Here is a 27,917-nt window from a genome sequence, read left to right on the forward strand (position 1 = left end):
ATAAGCAGTCAAAACAGACCGGGTCAATTTGACCCGAGAGGACAAAAGGTGCATAGTAAATGGGAAGACAATACGAGGGTTAAATAGACAGGCACATACTCCCCTGGTGCGTGCTATTGCTTGTTAGCTTACAGCTAGTGTACAATAAAACTTTGAGTTTTTATCGCAAAGCAAATGATAACGCAAATGAACAAGAATGATCACATGGTCTAACTTGCACGAGTAAAAACCTGGTGGTAGAAAAACACCAAATACTGATAAAAACCTGCCTTGACTCAGGAAAAAGTCTCTATTGACGAAGTAATGTATTAAAATTGTATTCACATTATGCTAAGTCTTGTTCGCTGACTTCCTTGCTCGCTCTTTCATTCTTCCCTAAAGTTATATCAACAGGCATGCAAATGAAACACACTGCTACCTGGAGTAAATTTGTGGGTTTGGAAACATTTGGAATAACATAAATACACAAATCAACAAAATATATAAACAATAAGACATTTTCATGCAGAAATCATGCATATCCTATATTTAAGTGGTCTAAAATAGCTGTAAAAGAAAAAGAAAAAGCAAACAGGATTGGATAGAGGACTGACCGTGGAGGAGAGAGGAGTACACTTGCTCTTGAGTTTCAGCTGGGTTGACCTGGGTTTGAGACTGGATGTGCCTGAAGCATGAAGTTAAGCATGTATATTTGCAAAAAAGAAAACAACGGTTAAAAATAGTGTATGTAAGACAAATCAGTAAAGAACAGTTACAGGATTAACAGGATATTTTTGCTTTTAAGTAGTAGATGAAAGTGTCCCAACCTGCTACAACAGCGGCCTGTGAAAAAGAAAAGACGTCACACGCAAATGAAACCACTGCTCTGTTTCACGACGTCAGTATCATTTAGTGATTGTGAGTGTTACCCATCAACATTGGCAAGAGGAGGACTTACCCTTTGACTTTGTGTAGCAAAGCAGTGAGAGTAGCAGTACAATACTCAGCAAAATTCCAATAACCACTCCAATGATCAGTGGTACAATACATGACATGAACTCTGCAATAATGAATAATAATTATATCAGTTAACTGTAATGCTATACAGTCTTAGAATTTGGATATCACCTTATCATGATATGGCATACATGTGGTCTTTTCCTGGTTTTAAAGACTCCATTAAAGTAAATTGATCATCAATTTCAAAACTTACTAGACTGTTATACATGTTCTAATTCCACTTAGTCATTATATCCACATTACTGATGATTATTTATCAAAAATCTCATCGTGTAAATATTTTGTGAAAATACCAACAGTCATCCCTGCAATATTGTCACAGTATCAGTCGACGTTGAGGTATTTGGTCAAAATCATTGTGATAGATTAGTAGTATGCATAAAAGTAAGGCAGTACTTTCTCTTCGATGAACATACCTTTTGTAGCGTTACTGCACTTCACAGTTTGGGACGCCGACATCTCAGTGAATAAATTGTATATCGTGCAGGTGAATTCTATGTCTCCGTCCTGCGCCCTGATGATGTACTGCAGCCTGGACCCACTTCTGGTTTTGTTCCTCACGGTCCAATTGTAGTTGACACCGCTGTAAGAGGTCACACTGCACTCCAGAAAAACTGTGCAGGATTCATTCAATGGGTGCCAGATGGAATTGGAAGTCAGGCTGGGCTGTTTAGTAATGGGCTCTAATGAGGCAGTGGACAGAGAGAGAATAAAAACAATAATCATCGTGGAGTAACACAACCTTCTGAAAATGTTGGGTTTAACTATTAATTGATTCTTGTTTTGGGAATAAATCAGTCCAGTTACAAGAGTGAAATATTGGCATTTTATGTTTTTCTGCAAACCATGAATACATTCAAATTTCGTACTATATCAATATTTTCACAATAGGTGTTATTATTACTATTACTGTTACTATTATTAGCCTTCCATCACAGGATGGTGATGGGATGATGGTGGTGTTACAGGTCAGCAAGAACGCTGCCAATCCAGAGGCAAAAGATCGAGACGGCATTTCAATATTTGTAAGTGTCACACCGCTGGACAATGAAGCAATTTCCAGCTGTGTTAGAGGCAACATGACTGGATGTTTTTGAGGAGACTTTGAGATAATTGCCGGTCGTGTTTGTGGCAACTAAACCAGGTATTTTAAGTCAAATCATGATTCCTGTGCCTAAACCTAACCAGACCAAAAGCACACCAAAAATAAAATTGAACCATAAAGAAACATAAAGCTACAACATAAAGAAACTAAAAGTTTCAACATATTCGTGATTTGCAGAAATGTACACTGCCATCATTTATTCTGGTGATTAATTCTACATATTCTTCACTCTAGTAAAACCCTACATTACCTAACCAACAATGACAACTGACCACTGACAAAGATTAAGGTGTGTTATGCTCATATAGTCATAGTGGGGTTTTTTGTTTGTTTGTTTGTTTTGATTTTTTAACTCACAATGTTTGACAAAAAAAAGGGGGAATCCTACCATGAACTTGTAGAGAGATGGTGACTGTTTCCCTTTGTCTGTCATTCACATCTGAGACAAAACTGAAGTTACCAGAGTCTTGGAGAGTCAGTCCTCTCACTGTTAAACTAAAGTTTTTGGAGTTTAGCTCTAATCTGCCCTTAAACTGTTTTTCAGAAACATTCCCATCTCTCTCTGCAATTTTTATCCATCCATATCTCCACACTGCCATAGTGACCCCATCAGTTGGTAAGCATGACGGAAGCTCCACAGTGTCTCCAACTTTTTTATGGATGACACGTTGACAGCTGGAAGCCTCCACATCTGAAACGCAGAAGCAAACAACAGAGTGAGTGTCATCTTTTTGAGACTTCCAAATAGATCTTGATTATCACAGCTGACGGTTATCACTGTTTACAGAGAGAGAAACAAAATAGACAGAAAGATAGATTACATATTGTTTTGGGGGATAGAACATTTATTCGTCATTTGCTCTGAATCATGGGGGTTTCCTTGTGACCTGTTCCCCCAGCAGCCCTGTGGTCAGGAGCCTCTGCACATAAAGACATTGCTGCCGGATGTGGTCACTTGTGAAACTGAATTTCAAACTTTCAGCCAGACAGTGCAGGAAGATAATGCCTTTTAACTGGGTATTAAGTTACTCTTTAATTGTATTTCAACTATAATTGGCCAACATTTTGCTTTCAAGATGACAGCTAAAATCAAATTTGGATTTCCGGCTGCATTTCTCTGCAGTTTTGTTCACAAAAACTACATAAAAACAAGAAAAGCACAGAGGCAATGCTTTACACAAGGTAAGGAAATGCAACAATATTTGAAAATACATTCAAAAGTAAACTTAACTATTATGTTATTCTAAACACACAATACCCAGATAATATGCAGACATCCAGGAAGTATTGTAAGCTTGGCCCACATACTTCAGCTGTGCAATTTCAAGCTCATGCAAGAGTCAGCCTAACAAATCGCTCTCACCACATTAAAACCACGCAGCCTCACTGAGTCGAGGTATGCTTACCATTGATGGAGAGCCCAAGCAGCAGCAGAGCACTGCTTGTAAAGTAGCAGGTCGAGTATCGGAGGCAACCACCAGCCATCTTTGAAAGGAACAACGCCTCTTCCTCTTCTGGTCAAACTCTGTTGCGGTGAATTAGAGAGAAGGGAAACGAGAAGACACAGCAGAAGGGGGCAGTCTGAAAAACAAATTGAAAGTCTGCATTAGCTGACCTTGGAGCATGAAGAACTTTACCACATCCTATCATCAGACATTCCTACACTCTTGCATGTAATTCTGTGTTACTGTCATTTCTGTCTCTTTGCAGGAGTGGCCTGTGTGATATTCACACCTCACAAGTTCTGGACGGTATTAATCACTCTCTCCTGGGCCGTGCACGAACCATGCCGGTTTGTGATGTTTCCACTCAGAATGAGTTCCTTAGACCATATTCACATGGTGGCCATTCAAACTATGGGCCACTCAGGCAAGAACACAACCTCTGCATATTGGGCACTTTGGGAAATTTTAACATGTATTTTCTGTCAAACTGGCTGAGAAAGTCTGACACAGTTTCTCCGGCAGTTAACCTGTGCCCTTTAACTACCTGATGAGGAACAACCCTGGCACAACTGAAGGCCTTAACATTTATAAATGAGAGGGGTTGTAATTGTTCGACATATTTATAAAAAAAAAACATTCAGACACTGCTACTGGTGTCATCAGTAGTCCAACCATGTGAAGTTTGGAAAAGTGAGGAGATCATCAGAATCATCAGCCTTGTGCTTTATCCACGGCACCATGGAGCAGCAGTAGTTATAGTAGTTTAGCAGTAGCATAAGTAGCAGTAGTAGTAGTAGTAATATAAAGGCTGTAGTAGTAGTGGTGGTAGTGGTAGTAGCAATAGTCATGTTAAAACTTGTAGTTGTAGCCGGTGGCAGAATTTAAACCACCAACCTTGTGGTGGTGTGCCTCCCACTCATTCTCTGCGGCAAAATTTTGTTACAAAAAAGCTAATATTTTAGTACAGAAGGTATAAAGCATTGAAATACAAGCACACTTTTGATATTTGAATGGTTTCTGTCGCTGGAAGCAAGTGGGAGTTGAAACAGGCCAAAACTCAAAATGGAGTCAAAAGATCAACACTAATTCAAGTGCTGTATACAGACAGCACGCACCTCATCGCAATACAGGCACCGGGGAGGTGCAAGAGCAGAGGGCATAACATGCATATGTGAACACAGTGTGTTGTTAGTTTGTATATAATGTGATGTGATTCAATAATAATAATTACTTTTTGTACTTTTTTATCTTAAGGGACCAGGCACACACCTTTTGCATTAGAGACAAGCTTATAAGTCGTTGCAGTGGGCAGGAAGTGTAAACACGTCAAAGTATGCTGCGGCCAAAGCCACAAGTGAAGGTGTTTGAGTTAGGTGTAAAAGGAGAGGAATATCTCTGCTTCCTGTATAAATACTAATGCAAAGTAGAACTTTTTCTCAGAAGCAGATCAACAGTTGGAGGTGAACATGGGGCACACATGGCTCTCTGTGCTGGGGTTATTCTGTGAGTACATTGCTGACTTTCAGAGGCAGACTCATGTTTGTTATCATTATAGGCATTATTTTTTGTGGAGAATTATGTTTAATATACTACTTGACTGGTTATTTTTACACTGGCTTTTGCACACATATTTGCACAGTGAATGTACGGCATATGGTCCAAAGGTATGGTTATGTATATATCTTTGGAATTCAATTTATTGTGTGTTTATTTGTGTCCTCTCTCTGTAGCTCTGTAGCAGAATATCATCACAGAAATGTGTGATGCTGTTTATAGCTGGATTTTAAATGCCGGTGATTATTGTCTAATGAAGTTTTAATCTTTGTTTAGTGCTGAATACACTCCTCTACGGACATGCTGAAGGTGACCAACTGTCTTTTCTCTGTTGTCAATTTCAATGATATACAAAATCATTATTTGTTATTACTGAATTATTGCATTTGATGAAAAAAACACAACAAAACATGATATTGGCATTATATATCAGCCATCGGCCGCCCTGCTCTCAAAATAAGGGCATTAAAAAACCCTGTCTGTCGATCACTAGTCTGAAACATGCTGCATAAACACGACATAAAACTTGATGATGGCAGCGTCATATTTAACAAATTATTGTCGCTTCCTGATCCATTTGCATGTTCTTATAGAGCTCTCTGAAGTTTGATAATAGTTTTGATTAATGTGTCGAAATGAGGAAAATATTTCATGTTACAAAAAACAGCTTGCTTGATGCAAATTTGATGAATTATTCTCCTGGATGGTTACAGCTCAGATACAGACACTATATGGCTATGACATACAACAGAGGCCACTTGTATTCAGTATGTATGAATTTAATTTAGTGTTAATATTAATATTATCACTTAAGGCAAGTTTAAGAAGTCTAAAGATTTGAAATTTACTTGACTTTGTGGGCTGCTATATTTACATTGGACTGAATCACAGAGACATTAATTTAACGTTTAGTGTCTTTGTTCTAAATCAAACAGCAAACAGACCAAAGGCTGAATTGAGGGCTGATGACAGAGACATTCCTGTAGGGGGCAGTGTGACCCTGACCTGCTCTGTGAACCCATCATCATCTGGTTGGAAATACTTCTGGTACAGAGGAGAGAAAACATCTGAACATCTGACCACTCAACTCTCAGCTGGACGAATCAATGTCTCAGAGGAAGGAGTCTACTGGTGCAGAGGAGGAAGAGGAGAGCCAGTTAACTACACAGAGTACAGTGATCCAATCACTATCAGCAAAAATGGTGAGTTTGACATTTGTTTTGGAAACAGGATAAAAATATATGTTTTATTTATTGATTGAAAAACATTGTATGTTTGATGAAGATTTAACTCTTTGTCATTTTTGTTTCCTTACTGTGAATTCTTGAACATGAACAGTTCACAACAAGGCTGTTGTGACTCTGCAGCCAAACTGGCCTGAAATATACAGAGGAGAGACGATCACTCTCAGATGTGAGATCAAAGATGGAGGAGACACTGAGTGGGAGTATGAATGGAAAACAACCAGCTCAGAAAAACCTTCAAATCAAAATGAACACAGAATTAAATTTGATTCTGCATCCCACAGAGGAGACTACAGGTGTAAGGGCAGAAAAAAAAGTGAAAAGTCTTCAACAGATTGGAGTGATCCCATCAAACTGACAGTATCAGACAGTAAGTCACATCACATTTCTTTCAAAGTGAAGATTATACAGCTCATTAAAAGGCTGTTTTGGTTCATATACAGTGTATTTTAAATGTAAATATTCAGGTTTGTATGTACTGATTGTGCACGTTGTATTTGATCAACATGCTTTCGTATCGATAACTCATTTTCCAACAGAACCCCGGCCTGTCCTCACTGTGTCTCCATCATGGCTGAGTGCTGGAGCCTCAGTAACTCTGACCTGCAGTGTTAAAGATCAATCTGCAGGATGGAGGTTCTACTGGTATACGTCTGATCCTGATCAATCAGACATCTTCTACGGCTATGAGCTGCTACCTGGCAGCAGCAGTGGGACTGAACAGGATTCCTACATTGTTCATGGACAGACACGCTTAGCAGGATATGTGTGCAGAGCTGGAAGAGGAGATCCAGTGTCTTACACTGATTATAGCAAATCTAAATTAGTCTGGTATGAAGGTCAGTCTGTTTCTCTCTCTCAAAAAGCACCTCTGTTTATCTTTTACATGTCTGTGTCAAACATAAATAGCTCCCTCCCAATAATTGTTATTATTTTGACATAAGTAATTGTTTCGCTTGCTGGCTGCTTGTAAATTATATAGCATATGTGGAGTATAAAGGACACATGCACACACTTAGATAAGCACACACACTTAGGTGCATATGTATTGTACATATCATGTGTTGGATTTAAGTCGAATGTGTTATCTAGAAAGCTGTCAGAAGCATGGATAGCACTGTGACAGTCAAAGTGCTAAAATGTGACAATGAGCACCTGAGAGCAGAGCAGCTGTCCATTTCACTGTGGTGCTGAAATGAATGTGGACTTAAAAAGAAAAGCCGTTTTAGCCGCAGACAGTGTGGCTGCACTGCCAGGCGGTAAAATCATCATTGGAGTTTTGCAGACTGTGCGGGCCTGGCCAGTTTTCAGGACATGATGTGGTTTGTTGTCAAATATTGCTGCTCTTTAGTTCTCTTCTTTCCATAATCTCTCACTTCTACATCAAATAGGAGTGCACTCATGAGGTAACTGTACTAAAATTGTCTTTGTTAAAGTCTGCTTGTTGTTACATGTTGTTTTTCAGATTTTCACTCATCAGCGTCTCTCACAGTGACTCCTGACAGAGCTCAACACTTCACCTCTGACTCTGTCTCACTTACCTGTGAGGGAAACTCTGCTGAGTGGAGAGTGAGGAGATTAACCATGGACAGCCACCTGTCAACCTGCCCCTACTGGGGGACAATGATTCGATCCACATGCAGCCTACGCACTTTCTGGCGCAGTTCTGCAGTGTACTGGTGTGAGTCTGGATCAGGAGAGTTCAGCAACGCGGTCAACATCACTATACAGGGTATGATTTCACTTAATCACTACATCACACCTCCATTTATTTGTTTCAACACATATTTTATGTTGATCACATCTACATGGAAGAGTTCAGTACACTGACATCTTAATAGTTTGGCCCATTACTGCCACATGGTATCTTAAGTAATGGCGGGTAACTAAATTACCCAACATTTTTCTTTAATTTGACTTAAGTAGGTTCATCCTTTGTTATGATATTTGAATGTGAATTTTTATCATTAGTAAATCAACATTTAGCAGCATCTTAGCACACATAACAAGTTACACCAAAACCTTTGCCAGAAACAAATGTCACCTATCTTTCAGATTTAGAATTTTTTAACAAAACAAACAAAAAGCTCAAGATTAATATATCATTGAATTATTGTATTATTATCCAAAAACTACTGTGCAGTCGGGTTGAAAATCATTAGTCCTCTGCACAGCAGTATAATTCAGTTGGGTACTGGTTAAATACAGGCAATGCCAAAGAATCTATATTGAATGAACGGCTAGCTGCACACCAGAAAACTCAGCTCTGCACCAACTTCCTCGGTTATCATTAAAAAAACTGCAAATAAGACAACCCCCTATATCTGCAGCTGTTTGAATGAAAACATATGAAAAACCAGAGCTGAGTTTTCTGGTGTGCAGCAAGCCCTTAAAACAAAACACTCTATTTTGTGGCAGTAACCTTCCACTATTTGTTTCCTATGGTATCTACACAAGATCAACTGTCAGATTTTATAATGTCACAGAGTACAGCTTCTGCACACCTTATGATCGAAAGGTACGCACCTGAGATGGAGATGACAGAAGGCCGACAAAATCAGGAAAAAGACTCGCACGCTCTCCAATTTCACTTGCAAATAAGTTTAATGACAACGTTTTGGTACTTAGACCTTCATCAGGTTTATCTAGATAGATCTAGATCTATATAGATAGATAGATCTATTTAGAGTCTTTTTCCTGATTTTAAAGTAAGTTTTTAAGTGTGATGTTTAACGACTGTGCGACTGTTTAACAGATGGAGATATGATCCTGCTGAGTCCTGCCCGTCCTGTGACTGAGGGAGAGTCTGTTAGTCTGAGCTGCAAAGTAAGAAGCCAAACATTTGACTCCACTGTGTTTTTCTATCACAATGAGAAACTGATTCAAAGTGACACCAGATGGGAGTTAAATATCTCTGCAGTGTCAAAGTCAGATGAAGGATTCTACAAGTGTCAACACTCAGGACGAGAGTCAGCACAGAGCTGGATGTCAGTTCAGGGTGAGTAGGAAACTGAAAGCAAAATATGGTCAAACACTTAACTGAATTTGAAGGAGCGTTGGCTTCAGATGACTTTGCCTGTTGGATTCAGTAAATAACAATTCTTCATTTTGAGCTGAAGAGTCTGCATCAGTGGTTGTGACAGTCAGGATTTATTGTGAACAGCTGATTTCCACATTGTATTCTGACATTTTCATGTATATATTTTATTACTGTCTGTGTATTAACTTGTGTATCACAATATGGATGGTATTAAAACATGATGCTTTGCATGTATGTACATACGTGTTGTTTATATCTCTGGTCATCTGCATCTTTTTTACCCTTTGTAAATTAAGTTTCAGAACAGTACAAGTTTACTGACAGGTATTATTTGTTATTTATCACAACAGTGTCCAGGCATGAAAGCTTTTCATTTCCAGTACGGATGATTGTTGGGCTGATTTGTGGACTCGTTCTTATTCTTCTTCTGCTCCTGCTGTTTCGCTATAAAGCTTCCAAGGGTGAGACCTTCTTCTTCTATTATTAGATGTTGTGTTTGAATTGTCCAAAAACACAGAGGTATTCTGATTGCATATCAGAGGAATAGCAATATAACTTTGTAATAATAATAATGATATAATAATATTACATTACAAAATGTAACTGAGAATGACTTTTTCACAGATTCATCCTTCATCAGGTAGGTGCAACACTTTCTCATCTCATTTTGAACTTAACATCAACACATGTTTATGTTCCTATTTAAATGTATTGTATCTGATACGTGTTGTAGACCAGTCCAGTCTGAGAGCGCCAACACAGATCGTGTGGTCTACGAGAATGATAATTACTCTGCTCTTCTCCATGGTAAGCAGTTAAACTAATCTTTATATTTCAGATAATTTAAAAACCTGAGGATGTTCAATTAGTATCATAAACTGAGCTTGTCTTGATTTTCTTTTCTCTGTAGGCGATGTTTTTCTCTATGAACCAATCAGTGGCCCTGGAGAAGCTGGACATGGTACAAATTGACAATCCTTTAAGTTTTACATTTCAAATTCACATTACATTTACATGTCTGATTAATCCAAGAATGTCACATATTCTTTGATTGATCTTACTGCTAAGAAGAGTGAGTACTTTAGAAGTGCCTATAGTGTAGATACTTTTGTAGACAAGCAGTGTCTAAATGAAGTACAGAAAATTGTTCTGATGAATTCATCTGATTCTTCTAGCAGTGGCGAACAATGAACCAGAAGAGGATGCTGTTTACGCAGAGATGGAAGAGATGGAATCAGCTGCAGGTACAGTCAAGTACAACAGACACTGAACAAAATATAGATATGTCACTGAAATATTATTTCCTGTTTTAAAGAAATAACAGAACAAAAAAATAAAGAAGTAAAGCACCCTTAATCCTTATATAACCCCTAATCTTTTCTTTTTCTCTTTGGTTTTCTTTCAGGTCAATAAAGAAATCTGCATCAACTAAACCAATGGAGTGGATGACGACATGAAAAACGACATGTATTGTATATTGTATTGTATGTATACACGACGTGTATTTTTGCAGCTTTTATATAATCACTGTGTGCAACTGTGCTGTCCAAATATCAGACAGTATTTTGTAAAGTTAATCTAATAGCAGGTCATATAAGAAAAATATATCATATGGTTTGAATCTTCTTCAGATGTCATATATAATTATTCATACAAATGTTTATGCTCTGTATTTTTTCTTTGGTGTATCATACTGACACTTTTAATTTTTTTAAAACTCCTGTAGACACCTTTGTTGTTTGTTGTTCCAAAAAACAGATGTTATGCACCTCGATACTCTGTAAGAGGTGATTGTGCACAGAATCACAAACATGACGTGCAACTTTAGAGTCAGCATCTTTTGTAGTTTTTGATTTAAAAAGGTTTAAACATTTACAACATTTAACATATTATATGTGAAAATCACATCCTGTTACACAAGTTTTCTTCTGACATTATAAAAATGGTTTGATAATCTATTCTGTATTTTATGTAGGTTTTATGCATCAATAAACTTCTTCCAGCAATAATTTGTCAGCAGTGTTCCTCATAGATTTAAGGGGGGAAACAGGAATATAACTGTAGTTACTTAAGGGTTAGTCTCTTTTTTATTTTATGTCACTTCTTAGTGTACACGGTGTTTATTAGAGTCAAACCCGATCATGTTTCCGTCCCATCAGGCATATGTTGTGCTGCATGTCAATTATCTTCACATCTCAACATGATGCTTCATACTGTGGAATTGTTTTATATGTCATTTACATTTCCTTTTTTTTTAAATTACTAAACTGGCACCAGAGGTAGTTTCAAAACCTAAGTCAAGTGACTAAATTAATTTGTCAATTGTTATGGCTCTTGTATTATACATATATCATTATCATTGTATCATTACCATTTCCGAGAGTGCCCTCTTGTGTTCTAAACTATTACATCACCCCAATTGTTTTGGCTCTTAGAGCGATAAGAAGGCAACAACACGTTTGTACTTCAGGTATTGTTTGTTGAACAGATGAAAGAAAATCGAATCACCAAAGAAAAGTTCTGATCTCATTTTATTTTAAATTTAGTTCAGAGAGTATGAAGCACACACGTACAGGATGTACAGGCCTACACAGTATAATCATACAACAATATAACATGCACAAATGAACTCGATGAAATGTTAGTGAGTATATGATATGATTAGATGTAATGGTACTATAGTGTACAAGAAATGATTTCATATATCTTTGCAGTGGAGGAGGTGGCAACATGTCACAGTATGCAGCGGTCAAAGCCACAAGTGTAGTAACTTCTCTATTTGCTGCGTTTTTATTGTTGCAAAGAACATTTTCCCACACACAAAGCGACAGTGTCTTTGATGGATGTGAGGATGGAGCACACTTTGCTCGGTGTGCTCGGGTTGTTCTGTGAGTACATCTCTGACTTTCTCATGCTGTGACTTTCAGTGGCAGACTCATGTTTTTCATCAACATGGTCATTTTGTACACATGATCTCTGTTGCTGATTTGACTTTTGCACAATCTATGTACAGTATATAGTCTAAGATAATGTAATGAATAGTTTTTGTGATTTCATTTATGGGTCATTTTACTTTATATACTGTACTGTATTCCATCTTCAAGAGTTTCTCTTACTTGTTTCCTCTTTCTGTTGCTCTGCAGTAGAATATCATCACAGAAATGTGTGATGCTGTTGATTGATAAGAAGTTGTTGTCACTGATGAAACTCCAGCTGGATTTTAAATGTTTATGATTATTGTCTAATCAAGTTTTAATCTTTATTTTAGTGCTGAATACACTCCTCTACGGACATGCTGAAGGTGACCAACTGTCTTTGCTTCTGCTTTTTATATATTTAGTCATTGATTCATACCGTATCATCTACTGTATCACTCCTGATCACTTCCTCTTTTTCTTTTTCTTTTTTTCCACGTATCATAATGACATGTTTCAATATAAATTAATGTCTAGATTAGTGCCCAGTGTTTGGGAAGATACAAGCTACAAATTATTGGACATGGAGAGAAGTTAAGGTACAGCAAAGATCCCCTCGGGAGAAATCTAGTTTGGTTCAGTCAAGCTAAAAAAGATACCGAACAGAACAAGTACACGTGATATTAAATCATGGCAGAAGAGAAAACAAAAAGTCACATGGCAGCACAACATGCATCTTGAGTTTAATCCTGAAACTTATTCACCGGTCATACATAAACACTTACTGATATGTTGCAATGGCTGCCACACAGAGATGCAGGAAGTGAGTCACAGTTGGCAGTACTGAGGAATCAGTCTGTGTAATGACTTCGTAGTAAATGGTGGGTGACATTCATGTCTTTTGTATTAGTGTGAATGAAACTTTAACACCAACATATTATAGGTCAAAGTGGCCACATCAACTACACTCAACAACAGCAAGAAGACGAAGAGGGAGGGGAAACCCCCCAGTCTCCCTTATAAGATTGCTCAATTTTGTGAGTTGTTGAGTCAGGAGAAACTTTATAAACTTTGTGATTCACTGTTTCTGAAAAATTCTTGAATATTTAGGCCTTCTTGTAAATTCATCATATAATATAGCCTCTCTTTAAGGGGTGCTGGAGCCCCCTTAGCACCCCTAGTTCCTGCATCTTTAATTATTATTAAAAACAGTCAGAGAAAGAAAATCAGAAAAAGAAGCAAAGAAGGGAAGAGTTTAACTGTTCACATCAGGAGATTAATACAAATTACAACCCATCCTCTATCTACCCTGTAAGAGCAACATTATTATAACTGTTGAGCAAGAAAACAGGGCAGGCAGGTATGAAGCTGTTTCTAAGAAATTAGTAAATGTACTAATGTAGAATTATTGATACAGTTTAAGAACATATTGAGCAGAAATATAATATCACAGCTAATCATATGTAGTCAGATAAATCATATGTTCATTTGATTGAACGTATTAATAAAACATCTCTCTACCTCTGTTACATAGGTGCTGATGCAGTCCTGGAAATTCCTGAATTCACTTTTTTTGAAGGAGATCGATTGACTCTGTACTGTAAGAATCGTACTTCAGGAAGTACAATGACAGCTACCTTTTTCAAAGATGGATCACTTATTAAAATGGACAGAAACCATCGGTTATCCAGAACAGGGGAAATTACCATTTATCCAGTGTCAGTGTCAGATGTGGGCTGGTACAAGTGTAAGTTTGATGATGGGACAGAATCTGCAGACAGAGAGCTGAGAGTGAAAGGTAAGAAGCTGTCTCACTGTGATGAACAAACATTAATATTGTTTTCAATGCTGCACCAAGAATCCAAAGAACAGGTCACAAAATATTCAACTAACAAACACTCAATAGCTTCTGATGAGCTTTCAGCTGCATTTACTGTCTTCATTCAGTAAAGATTTGTTTTGTCTTGCAGTAATTTCTACATGAAGTATTCATACTTCTCAAAACAACTACTAACAAGTGCTGAACTACAAGTGAATCTTTTTCTGTGCCTTCACCAAACCACTCACTAAATATCCTTGATTTCTTTGTTTTATTGTTTTTCTAAACTAAACAGCAGGTAGACGTACAGTCACACTGACAGCAGACAGGACAATCATACCACTGGGGGGCAGTGTGACACTGACATGTTATGTGGAGGGTCCTGCTGGCTTCAAATATGACTGGTACAGAGAGACGTCGGATACTGGAACTTTTCTTCAGACTGAAAATGTTCATGAATCAGACAGAGTTATCTCACAAGGAGGCAAATACACCTGCAGAGGATGGAGAAGTGAACCAGATGTCCTCACACCTGATAGTGATGCAGTCGTCATTCATAGTGGTGAGTATATACATTTCTAATGGAATAAACAACCTGCAGTCTTTATGTTCTTAAACAATGTCCACAGTGTGAAGGGAAAGTGATTGTTAGTAAGAGGAAAAAGAAAAACCCTCATGAATCAAAGATGTTAGCCCAGTACCTCTTACTTCTCTGCAGAAAATGTATTTATATCCTTTGTCATGTAAAGGACGAGCTATTTGTTGACCTTCTTCAGTTTGGGAACAGATGCTGACGAGGAGCTGAGGACGCTTCTTTAATGCTGCTCAGTTTTACTCATAAATATCTGGAATCTGGTAAAAGACACAACGATTGATGATTATGTCAAATCAGCATCTGTCCTCTTTTAGCTCCCTTTTTGTATCTGGTTCAAGATCTTTTTTGAAACTCCTGTTCAGAAGGAAATCAGTGGACAAATTGTTGAAATGTCTCTGGATTTATTGATGAAAAAATTGTCCTGAAGCCACACATGAATGTTATTAATGCCAAATCACAACATGCTTATTTTATCAAGATTTGAAGTGGTATAAACAGTTTTTGTACATTTCAAATCCAGCCTGCAGATCAACTAATCATTAGACACAAGACTTACAAAGGAGGATTATCAAAATGTTCTTCAGGAAAACAGTCTCTGTACTAAATGCTTGCTATGGACGGCTACTAGTATTTGATATTTCATGAAATCGTTGTTACCCTCTGTACGCTCTTTTATTCCTTCAGCAGCTGCTACTGTTATGGTCTTTGAGGAGTTTCTAAAGCTGTTGAATTGTTTGTGAACGTTTTTGAAAATGTTGCATCCAAATAACTAATGTAAGGATTATAGCAGAAACTCATTATGTTTAATCTCTATCATTTTGAATCCTGTGTATTTTATTTTTATGTCAACAGTTTCCAACAGGGCCACTTTGACCCTTCAACCCAACTGGCCTCAGATATTCAGTAGTGAGACAATCACCCTCAGATGTGAGATCAAAGATGGAGGAGACACTGAGTGGACGTATGAATGGTCACCAGACAACTTGAACACACCTGCAACTCACAATGAATCCAGGATTATCAGTGCTACTGAGGCTCACAGTGGAGAACACAGGTGTAAAGGAAGAAGAGACTCATATTCCTCAACAGAGTGGAGCGACGCCATCAAACTGACTGTATCATGTAAGTTGGACTATCTGTCATTCATACTGAAAATGTCATGTTTTAATGTTTTCATTAATCTAAATTAAACAGCAGGAAACATTTCTCTCCAACAATAATGATGTCTCTTAAATGAGGAGGAAAAAATAAGTTAAGTTTCTTTTAGCATTGGAACAAAATAACTGAAAAGCAGCCAGTAATCAGATTACTGCATCTTTTGAAATATAACCACTAACAGGGAAATGTACAGAAATTAACAAAGACTATCAAGTTACTTTTAGGACGGACCAACGGTGCAGTTTTACACTGTTCCCACACACTCAGAAGCTTCTTGGTGCCAACTTGACATTTGGTTGAGTCAACTCACCGGTTAAGTTAATCAGTGGTTGGGTCACTTTATTGAATCGCCTAATTGGCTCTGCAGTGTAAGTGATAGTGTCAATGGTTGTATTAAGAGTTAACCCTGTGATAGACTGACAACCTGTTCGGGACGTAACCTTGCTCTCATCAAATGTGAGCTGTGTTAGGATCATTGATCCAGTGTCCAATGTTATGTCTTTGTTCTAAATCAAACAGCAAACAGACCAAAGGCTGAACTGAGGGCTGATGACAGAGACATTCCTGTAGGGGGCAGTGTGACCCTGACCTGCTCTGTGAACCCATCATCATCTGGTTGGAAATACTTCTGGTACAGAGGAGAGAAAACATCTGAACATCTGACCACTCAACTTTCAGCTGTACGAAGAAGTGTCTCAGAGGAAGGAGTCTACTGGTGCAGAGGAGGAAGAGGAGAGCCAGTTTACTACACAGAGTACAGTGATCCAATCACTATCAGCAAAAAGGGTGAGTTTGACATTTGTTTTTTAGACAGAATAAAAATATATGTTGTATTCATAGTTACTGATTGATAACGCTTAAGTCATTATGTTTTGTTGTAGATTCAACTCTTTGTCATTTTTGTTTCCTCACTGTGAATTCTTGAACATGAGCAGTTCACAACAAGGCTGTTGTGACTCTGCAGCCAAACTGGTCTGAAATATACAGAGGAGAGACGATCACTCTCAGATGTGAGATCAAAGATGGAGGAGACACTGAGTGGGAGTATGAATGGAAAACAACCAGCTCAGAAAAACCTTCAAATCAAAATGAACACAGTATTAGATTTGCTACTGAATCCCACAGTGGAGACTACAGGTGTAAGGGCAGAAAGAAAAGTGAAAAGTCTTCAACAGATTGGAGTGATCTCATCAAACTGACAGTATCAGACAGTAAGTCACATCACATTTCTTTCAAAGTGAAGATTATACAGCTCATTAAAAGGCTGTTTTGGTTCACATATATTTTAAATGGAAATGTTCCAGTTTGTATTTTGTTCAGGATGTATTTGATTTGTTCATGTTAACATGCATGTTTGTATTTCAAAAAATCATTTTCCAACAGAACCCCGGCCTGTCCTCACTGTGTCTACATCATGGCTGAGTGCTGGAGCCTCAGTAACTCTGACCTGCAGTGTTGAAGATCAATCTGCAGGATGGAGGTTCTACTGGTATAAGACTGCTCCTAAACTATCAAAAAAAGTCTACAGCGTCAAGCTGCTACCTGGCAGCAGCAGTGGGACTGAACAAGATTCCTACATTGTTCATGGACAGACACACACAGCAGGATATGTGTGTAAAGCTGGAAGAGGAGATCCAGTGTATAAAACTCGTTACAGTACATCTAAGTTCGTCTGGTCTGGAGGTCAGTCTTTTTCCTGTTATGTCATCAACTCTGTAATTAACATACAGTAACTTGGCGGTTGACAAATAACTGGCTGTGTATGTTCATACTGCTCATATGATCTTTACTGTCTCAGTAGCATCAAGTCAAACTTTCTCTTTTCCACCTTACTGGGTGATTTTACAGACTGGATGGGACAGAATCTCCTTTTTTCTTTTGTCCTCTTCTTTTGACTTTTATAGAGTACTTTTACTTTGGATACTGATTGCTTTTACTTACACAACAGGCAGGACATGTAGGGTCAAACCAGATTTGGTTAGTGGTCATGTAGGTGTTGAGACAGACAAAACTGTCAAATTCAGGAAATGAAAAACCAAAGAAGTAAACCATATTTTAAGTTTCAAGATAAAAATCATAATTTCACCAAAACTGCAGCTTGTTTCAATGTTTGCACTAATCCTCAGCAAATGAATATTTGAATTGTGGAGTTTATAATCTAAAGATCTCTGTTTGACCTCTTATCACATGTTGTTTTTCAGATTTTCACTCATCAGCGTCTCTCACAGTGAGTCCTGACAGAGCTCAACACTTCACCTCTGACTCTGTCTCACTGAGCTGTGAGGGAAACTCTACTGAGTGGAGAGTGAGGAGGTTAATTGAGGGCCACCCCGCATCAGACTGCTCCTACTGGGGGACAATGAATGGATCAACATGCAACATAGACACCGACAGGCCCAGTGATGCAGTGTACTGGTGTGAGTCTGGATCTGGAGAGTTCAGCAACGCAGTCAACATCACTATACAGAGTATGATTTCACTACATTTGTTTTTTCTAATATCAATGATCCCATTGTGTGTTGAGGAGTACAAGACACTGACATATAAAGAGTTTTGTCCAACACTCTGCTTCATGATTTCTCAAGTAATAAAATGTTTTCAATTAATAAACACAGTTAGAATTCAAAGTAGTTTTAGTTTCAGACAACTTCACCTGTTGGATTCAGCGCTTTGTAAATTCAGTTTTAGAAACATGCCGTGATACAAGTTCATTAACACTTCATTTTTACTATTTATTGCAACAGGGCCTGAAAGATTTGCTGTACCGTTGGTTGTTGGGCTGGTTTGTGGAATCGTTCTCGTTATGCCTCTGCTCGTTTTGTTTTGCTACAGAGCGTCCAATGGTGAGACCTTCTTCTTCTATTATTAGATGATTTTTAATTATTCAAATACACACACATACTCTGATCTCATGAGATAGAAAAGCAGTATAACAACCATCTAACAACAAATGTCTTTTTCACAGATTCATGCTTTGTCAGGTAGGTGCAACACTCTCTCATCTCATTTTGAACATAACATCAACACATCTTTATGTTCCTATTTAAATGTATTGCATTTGATATGTGTTGTAGACCAGTCCGGTCTGAGAGCACCAACACAGATCGTGTGGACTACGAGAATGATAATTACTCTGCTCTTCTCCATGGTAAGCAGTTAAACTAATCTTTATTTTTTAGATAATTTATTTTGAATAATCAAAACATCTGAGGATGTTTAATTAGTATCACAAATTTACCTTGTCTTGATTTTTATTTCTCTGTAGGTGATGTTTGTCTGTATGAAACAATCAGAGGCCGTCAAGAAGCTGAACATGGTACAACTGATGCCTTGACAATCCATTAAGTTTCAAAATATATTTACATTTCAAATTGGACCAATGATGTTTCATATTCTTTGATTGATCTTTTTAAAAAAAACTGCTAAAAACAGTGAGTACTTTATTTTGTGTGGTGAGAATTACATGCAATAGTTGAGAACTCTTTGTAGGCCAGCAGTGTCTAAACAAAGTACAGGAAGTTGTTTTTCATGCATTCATCTGATTTTTTCTACAGTGGCAGATGATGAACCAGAAGACAGCGCTGTTTACATGAATGTACAGATGAGATCAGCTGCAGGTACAGTCAAGTACAACAGACAGTACTAAATGTAAATATAATACTACTGTGATAGTTGTATTCAAACAATTCAAACTCAAAATTGTTTTTTCCTTTGCTTTTTCTTTCAGGTCAATAAAGAAATCTGTATCAACAAAACCAATTTAGCTGACAACAACATGAATAATGACATCTGTGAATTTGCAGCTTCTAATGTAATCACTGTGTGCAACAGTGCTGTTCAAATATCAGACAGTATTTTGTAAAGTCAGTCTAATAGCAGGTCATTTAAGAGAAATATATCATATGGTTTGATTTTTCAACAGATGACATATATAATAATTAGTACAAGTGTTTGTGTTCTGTGTTTTTCTTTGGTGTATCATACTGTCACTTTATTTCTTTTTTCAAAACTCCTGTAGACACTGTTATGCAACTATAAACTCACCATCTTTTGTAGTTTTTGATTGATTGAAGGTTTAAACATTTATAACATTTAATATTATATATATTTAATAGTTTTGTTTAATCCGGATGGATTTATGTTTTGTTGTATATTTTTTAACAGTTTGGTTGACCACTTTATGCATCTGTAGCAGAACATGTTATCATTTTGATCTTATGAAACTCAAACTCTGCTTCAAAAGCTGCTCATTTACAGGATTCCGCTCTGCTATCTGATGAGCTTTGGTGATAACTTTTTTAAGATAATGATAGAAGGAAATGCACGTACTACATGAGTGTACATCCACTCTTGTAATGAATATGTTTAGTGCTCCTTATTTATCATCCATGTCACTGAGTACAATAAATATCAAATTAAGTTGTTTGTATTTGTGTTTTCTTTTAGGACAGAGGTGGAGGTCAATGTCATCAGAATTTACAACCTTCAGATGTATGACTGATTCATTTGATGTGAATAATTTTCCTCTGAATTGATGAATCAGTTGATGAGTTAATTGATGGAGGTGTTGACCTTTCTAACAAGAGATTAATTATATCTATATCTATATACTTTGTGCTGAGAACGCTAAAAAGGGAATGTAACTATGATATAACTTAAAGTTGAAGAGTGTCTACATATTTGTGTCACAACTTACTGTACATAATGGAGGGGGTCCCTGTGTCCCCATACCAGGTGTCGTTCTTTCCTATTTCACCGATTCTTATACCATATTTTAATGTAACATTTTATCCTCAACACAAACTTTTGCACGGAAATGAGTTGATATGTCTTGCAATTGGCAGGAAGTGTAAGCGTATTTTAAGAGTTACGCGGAAAAACGGAAGGAAGATACAACACTTTATCAGATGATGAAGTTGAAGAAAAATTCTGTTTTCATTAACTTCTCTATTTGAAGAAGATATTTCTATCAGAAGCAGACTGTTTGCCCCAGATGTGAAGATGGGGCACATTTTGCTCTGTGCGCTGGGGTTATTCTGTGAGTACATCTGTCACTTTTTTCACTTTTTGACTTTCAGTGTCAGACTCATTAACATGTTTGTTTTACACATATGAGCTCTGTTGCAATGCATGTACAGTATTTAGATACAGATACAGATATTGTAATGAATATGAGAGATATTTGTTTCTTTCCTCTGTGGTAGAATATCATCACAGAAATGTGTGATGCTTTTTAATTGTTGAGAAGTTGATGAAACTTCAGCTGGATTTTAAATACTTATGATTATTGTCTAATCAACTTTTCATCTTTATTTTAGTGCTGAGTTCACTCTTCTATGGACATGCTAAAGGTGAGCAATTGTCTTTTATCTATTTACAATTTTTTTTTTTTTCTTCCTGTTTATCACCTATTGTATCACTCTCACTGATCAGTTCCTCTTTCTGTGTTTCTTTTTTTTCTTTTTAATACACATTTTGCATTTCTGGTATGCATGATTTTGTTCTAATTGTACAGATTTGTTATTATTTCATTGTGGAGTAATATAGTTAGTAATTACACTTAACTGTCAGCATGCGGTTCCAATCATCTCTCTCACTTGAGGTCAGTGCCGGCCCTGACCAATTTGGTGCCCCTTTGCATCACAGTCAATTTCACAATCAATTTTCACACACTCACACAGAAACTACATGTATGTATTCAAGATTTTATTTCTTTTAAGTCAAAAATATCACACCAAATAAAAACTGAAGAAAGAAACAAGTGATAAATGAAAAATACAATATAAATAAGGCATTGCACAAACATTAAAGAATATTCTATTAACATAAGAATAAAAACAGTGAACACGAAAACAAGTGACATAAAATGAATTAAAAATACAATATAAAGAAGGTATCGCACAAACATATTAAAGAATATTGCCACTCTGCTGTGCTGAGGTAGAGGGGAGGAGCACCTGATGTTGTGGGGTGGTGGTGAAATATTTGAAAAGAGAAGTATATGTGACCACTGGATGTTACATTTTAATAAAAAAACAGATGCTTGGTGTGTGTCAACTTTATCGTCATTGCAATGCAATACAGTCTATCAGTCTAACCAGAGTGCAAAAAGCAGTAAAGTGCGGTGAAATGTATATACATATATATATATACAGTCATGGAAAAAATTATTAGACCACCCTTGTTTTCTTCAATTTCTTGTTCATTTTAATGCCTGGTTCAACTAAAGGTACATTTGTTTGGACAAATATAATGATAACAACAAAAATAGCTCGTAAGAGTTTAATTTAAGAGCTGATATCTAGCCATTTTCCATGGTTTTCTTGATAGTAACCAAAATCACTTAAGTTCTTACATCAATAGCTATGGCACTGTACTGCCAAAAACACTGCTTTTAAGCATTCCATGTTTTCTTTTCTGTTTGCTTTAAACACATGATACACACAGGAGTTAGTACTTGATTGCGTAACCATTGTTTTTGATGACTGAAGCCATGCGTCTTGGCATGCTCTCCACCAGCTTCTGACATTGTTCTGCTGTCACAGCAGCCCATTCCTGTTGCACAAATTCAAACAAATTTGCTTTGTTTTTGGGCTTGTGGTTCTCTATTTTGAGTTTGATGATTTTCCATAGGTTTTCAACTGGATTCAGATCTGGTGATTGAGCAGGCCAAGGCATGGTGCGAATGTTGTGGTTCTCCATCCAGGCTTTAACTGACCTTGCTGTGTGGCAAGGGGCATTGTCTTGTTGGAAAATCCAGTCATTCGAGGCAGGAAAGAGTTTTCCAGCTGATGGAAGAAGACTGTTTTCAAGAGTAGCCCTGTACATGACCTGGTTCATTCGCCCTTCACACAATTGCATTTGCCCTGTTCCACTCATACTGAAACAACCCCAGATCATCACTGATCCACCCCCATGTTTTACTGTAGGGGCAAGACAGTCTGGTTTGTAGGCTTCTCCAGGCCTCCTCCTAACCAGTAAGTTAGCTGGAGTGGGCATCAACTCAAAATTGGATTCATCACTGAAGAGAACCTTAGCCCAATCATCAACAGTCCAATCCTTGTGATCCCTAGCAAAGAGTAACCGGGCCTTCCTGTGCCTTTCGTTGATGAAGGGCTTCTTCCGTGCTCTGTGTGACTTCAGACCAGCTTCAACAAGTCGGTTTCGAACTGTCCTTGCCGAACAAGTCACATTTCTCGACAGTGCCCACTCATTTTTAAGGTCCCTGGAGGTCTGACGACGATTCCTGACACAGGAACGGACGAGTGCACGGTCATCTCGTGGGGTAGAGAGACGTTTCCTGCCGTGGCCAGGTAGCAATTTGGTAGTGCCGTGTTCGGCTTGTTTTTTCTTGTTGTAATGAACAGCTGTCTTGGAGAGCTTTAGTTTTTTTGCTACCTGTCTCTCACTCATGCCAATTTCCAGCAGTGCCAAGATGGCTGCCTTTGTGGCTTCACATAATTCTTTTGTTTTAGGCATTATGTGAGAGCTGACAACTTCTAGTTGTGCTATGGCTTGAATGTAAGCAGGAAACCACTCTAAGCCTTTGCATGTGCAGTGCTGCTTATGACATGAAATGGCCTCTTATATACCCTGGGAATACAATTAAGCTTAAGAATGTCAAATAGGACATAAAGTATTATGTGATCAGCTGCATTTTTTGTCGTGTTCATTGTATTATACCTTTAGTGGTACCAGGTATTAAAATGAACAAGAAATTGAAGAAAACAAGGGTGGTCTAATAATTTTTTCCATGACTGTATATATATATATATATATATATATATATATATACTTATATAATATATATATATATATATATATATATATATATATATATATATATGTATAGCCTATGCATGATATGGGAAAGTTATGGAGTATTAGCAGTAATACACTTTAACTGCACTTTAACACTGATGTAAACTTTAACAAACATAAACTGTGACACAATAAACCAAAGGCTTACAACTACCCTATTACTTATAAAGGGGATGGAAAACTAATAGCATTTTAACTGACATACAAGCAGGGAAAACACAGCCAACACGTTTTTCTTCCTCTTCTTTCCTTCTTTTCCTTCCCTGGGCGCCGGATGGTTTCAATCTTTTGGAAACTGTGGTTCTGCTACAGTATCAATAAATCTCAGATTCAGGCAACTCGCAAAAGTCCAAAAGTGTCAGTGCTATAATCAAATTATAAAATATAATATTTTGCTTGTTGTGAAAGAGAGAGGGATATGTTTAAACTGATATGTATTCAGTATTCAAAAAAAATCAGTGTTAATATAAATGCAAATTTAAGTCTAACAATTCAAGTAATTCTTTCCTGTGTGGGCTGCACTACTTTATACATTTCCTTTTTTATGTCTTTGTTCTAAATCAAACAGCAAACAGACCAAAGGCTGAACTGAGGGCTGATGACAGAGACATTCCTGTAGGGGGCAGTGTGACCCTGACCTGCTCTGTGAACCCATCATCTGGTTGGAAATACTTCTGGTACAGAGGAGAGAAAACATCTGAACATCTGACCACTCAACTCTCAGCTGGACGAATCAGAGTCTCAGAGGAAGGAGTCTACTGGTGCAGAGGAGGAAGAGGAGAGCCAGTTAACTACACAGAGTACAGTGATCTAATCACTATCAGCAAAAATGGTGAGTTTGACATTTGTTTTGTTTTTTTACACATAATTAAAAAATGAATGTTGTAAAGCTGAAAGCTGAAGATATTATGGGGGGGCGGCTGTAGCTCAGTGGGTAGAGCAGGTGACCAGTGACCAGAAGGTCGCTGGTTCGAACCCCAGCTCCCCTGGGCAGAACTGAGCTACATGCCAAAGCATCCTTGAGCAAGATACTAAACCCACACCTTGTGTGGCAGCCTCTGCCGTCAGAGGGCCCTGCGATGAGCTGGCGACTCGTCCAGGGATATACCCTGGCCTCCACCCTATGAGAACTGGATTTGGCCCCAGTAACCCACAACCCGCAATCCCCTGAAAGGGGGGATAAAGCGGCAACATCTCCGCGACCCTCATGGAAAAGCGGTAGATAATGAACTGAACTGAACTGAAGATATTATGATTTGATGTAGATCCAACTCTTTGTCATTTTTGTTTCCTTCCTATGAATTCTTGAACATGAGCAGTTCACAACAAGGCTGTTGTGACTCTGAAGCCAAACTGGTCTGAAATATACAGAGGAGAGACGATCACTCTCAGATGTGAGATCAAAGATGGAGGAGACACTGAGTGGGAGTATGAATGGAAAACAACCAGCTCAGAAAAACCTTCAAATCAAAATGAACACAGAATAGGATTTGCTACTGAATCCCACAGAGGAGACTACAGGTGTAAGGGCAGAAAGAAAAGTGAAAAGTCTTCAACAGATTGGAGTGATCCCTTCAAACTGACAGTATCAGACAGTAAGTCACATCATAAAAGGCTGTTTTGGTTCATATATATTTTTAAAGTAAATCTTCAGTGTGTACTGATTATGCAGAATGTATTTAATCCACTATCAATACATGTTTTCATTCTGAAAACTCATTTTCCAACAGAACCCCGGCCTGTCCTCACTGTGTCTCCATCATGGCTGAGTGCTGGAGCCTCAGTAACTCTGACCTGCAGTGTTAAAGATCAATCTGCAGGATGGAGGTGCTACTGGTATAAGACTGTTCCTGATATATCAAACTACTTCTACAGCTATGAGCTGCTACCTGGCAGCAGCAGTGGGACTGAACAGGCTTCCTACATTGTTCATGGACAGACACACACAGCACGATATATGTGCAGAGCTGGAAGAGGAGATCCAGCGTTGTACACTGATTACAGTAAACCTAAGTTTGTCTGGTCTGCAGGTCAGTTTGTCTCATGTTATATCATCAGCTCTGTGTATCTATTTTCTGTATGTAATGAAAATAAAGTAACTAACTTGGAAGTTGACAAATAATTATCAATAATAATAATCATAATAATGTGTATAAAGATAAAAATTATAATTTCACCAAAACTTGTACTAATCCTAAGAAAAGAAAAAAAATAAATCAAATGAATATTTGAATTGTGGAGTTTATAATCTGAAGATCTCTGTGCTCTGTTTGACCTCTTATCACATGTTGTTTTTCAGATTTTCACTCATCAGCGTCTCTCACAGTGAGTCCTGACAGAGCTCAACACTTCGCCTCTGACTCTGTCTCACTGAGCTGTGAGGGAAACTCTACTGAGTGGAGAGTGAAGAGGTTAACTAAGAACAGATACCTGTCAGACTGCACCACCTGGAGGACAATGACTGGATCTACATGCAACATAAAAACTTACTGGCGCAGTGATGCAGTGTTCTGGTGTGAGTCTGGATCAGGAGAGTTCAGCAACGCAGTCAACATCACTATACAGGGTATGATTTCATTATATTTGTTTTTTCTTTTGATAAATTATTTTGCACATCCCATTAGGTACTTCAACATATATCAGATGTTGTTCACACTGAGGAGTACAGTACACTGGCATTTTAAGAGTTTGGCCTACTATATTATACTATATATAGTATAGTATATAGTTTACTATATGTTATCTTCAGTAACTATAGGTGACCAGGATTAATCGAAATAATGTTTTCTACTCAATGTAGATTGACTTAAATAGGTTCAGCTTCATTATAATGATTCAATCTTATTTTTTATCATTTGTAGACACCATCAACATTCAGCAGCATCTGAACACACAAAACAAGTTACACCAAAACCTTTAAAAAAATGTCACCTTTTTTTCAAAGTAATATTTTTAATAAAACAAACAAAAAGGTTTAGATTTATATGATTGATTTATTGTTCCACAAGATTATTATCCAAAAACTACTGTGCAGTCGGGTTCAAAATCATTAGTCCTCTGCACAGCAGTATAATTCAGTTGGGTACTGGTCAAACACAGGCAATGCCAAAGAATCTATATTGAATGAACGGCTATCTGCACACCAGAAAACTCAGCTCTGCACCAACTTCACACTTATTTGGTTTTCATTTAAACAACTGCGAATATTATATTTATATATTTGTTGAAAAAGTCATAAAACTCATTCATATAGTATCTACACAAGATCAAATGTCAGATTTTATTATGTAAAATAAATATGTGGGTGATCTATTTACATCATTGTACGCAAAGTCATTCTTAAGCTCCTCGACCAGCTGATCTCTGACTGAAACCTCGTATTCTTTGACTGTTTAACAGATAAAAATATGATCCTGCTGAGTCCTGCCCGTCCTGTGACTGAGGGAGAGTCTGTTAGTCTGAGCTGCAAATTAAGAAGCCAAACATTTGACTCCACTGTGTTTTTCTATCACAATGAGAAACTGATTCAAAGTGACACCAGATGGGAGTTAAATATCTCTGCAGTGTCAAAGTCAGATGAAGGATTCTACAAGTGTCAACACTCAGGACGAGAGTCAGCACAGAGCTGGATGTCAGTTCAGCGTGAGTAGGATTAAAACAATTATTCCATTTTCTATATGTGAACTGTTTCTGTCTGAGAAAGAAGTTTAGCTGAATACTGAACCAAATTCAAAGTAGTTTTAGTTTCAGACACCTTCACCTGTTGGTTTCCGTTGACTCTGATTAAAGCACTTTGTAAATTCAGTTTTAGAAACATGTTCATTAATAGTTAATATTTACTATTTATTACAGCAGTGTCCAGGCCTGATAGCTCTCCATTTCCTGTACTGTTGGTTGTTGGGCTGGTTTGTGGACTCGTTCTTGTTATTCCTCTACTGGTGTTGTTTCGCTACAGAGCGTCCAAGGGTGAGACCTTCTTCTTCTATTATTATATGTTTTTTAATTATTCAAATACACACACATACTCTGATCTCATGAGATAGAATAGCAGTATAACAATCATCTAACAACAAATGTCTTTTTCACAGATTCATGCTTTTTCAGGTAGGTGCAACACTCTCTCATCTCATTTTGAACATAACATCAACACATGTTTATGTTCCTATTTAAATGTATTGTATCTGATATGTGTTGTAGACCAGTCCAGTCTGAGAGCGCCAAC

The 27,917-nt window shown here is 37.6% G+C and overlaps 2 protein-coding genes and 2 long non-coding RNA genes across 4 annotated transcripts; 2 read left to right on the top strand and 2 right to left on the bottom strand.

Annotated features, from left to right (window-relative positions):
* Positions 1-614: 614 nt before the first annotated feature.
* On the bottom strand, positions 615-980 carry LOC141003403 (uncharacterized). Its single transcript, XR_012179712.1, has 3 exons — positions 938-980; positions 807-822; positions 615-664 (listed from the first exon to the last, which is right to left on the bottom strand). It is a non-coding gene; the product is annotated as an uncharacterized lncRNA (long non-coding RNA).
* Positions 981-992: 12 nt separating this feature from the next.
* Positions 993-3,589, bottom strand: LOC141004108 (SLAM family member 5-like; the record flags this gene model as incomplete). Its single annotated transcript, XM_073475604.1, has 4 exons — positions 3,511-3,589; positions 2,493-2,795; positions 1,416-1,682; positions 993-1,039 (listed from the first exon to the last, which is right to left on the bottom strand). Coding segments are annotated over exons 1-4 (696 nt in total), but the record flags the coding sequence as incomplete, so codon positions are not given.
* A 1,426-nt stretch (positions 3,590-5,015) lies between these two features.
* Positions 5,016-27,884, top strand: LOC141004109 (uncharacterized; the record flags this gene model as incomplete). The annotated part of the gene is made up of 23 exons (XM_073475605.1): positions 5,016-5,052; positions 6,039-6,305; positions 6,442-6,717; positions 6,887-7,186; positions 7,813-8,079; positions 9,103-9,349; positions 9,754-9,848; positions 10,012-10,027; positions 10,121-10,194; positions 10,298-10,348; positions 10,563-10,631; positions 15,569-15,838; positions 16,394-16,660; positions 16,810-17,085; positions 17,258-17,557; positions 18,076-18,342; positions 24,264-24,527; positions 25,015-25,290; positions 25,426-25,725; positions 25,995-26,261; positions 27,095-27,341; positions 27,567-27,643; positions 27,856-27,884. Coding segments are annotated over exons 1-23 (4,539 nt in total), but the record flags the coding sequence as incomplete, so codon positions are not given.
* Positions 18,947-19,657, top strand: LOC141003417 (uncharacterized). The gene is made up of 4 exons (XR_012179718.1): positions 18,947-19,022; positions 19,140-19,190; positions 19,429-19,491; positions 19,602-19,657. It is a non-coding gene; the product is annotated as an uncharacterized lncRNA (long non-coding RNA).
* Positions 27,885-27,917: the final 33 nt, after the last annotated feature.

This window comes from Pagrus major, chromosome 10, assembly GCF_040436345.1.
Source record: "Pagrus major chromosome 10, Pma_NU_1.0".
NCBI classification, from domain to species: domain Eukaryota; kingdom Metazoa; phylum Chordata; class Actinopteri; order Spariformes; family Sparidae; genus Pagrus; species Pagrus major.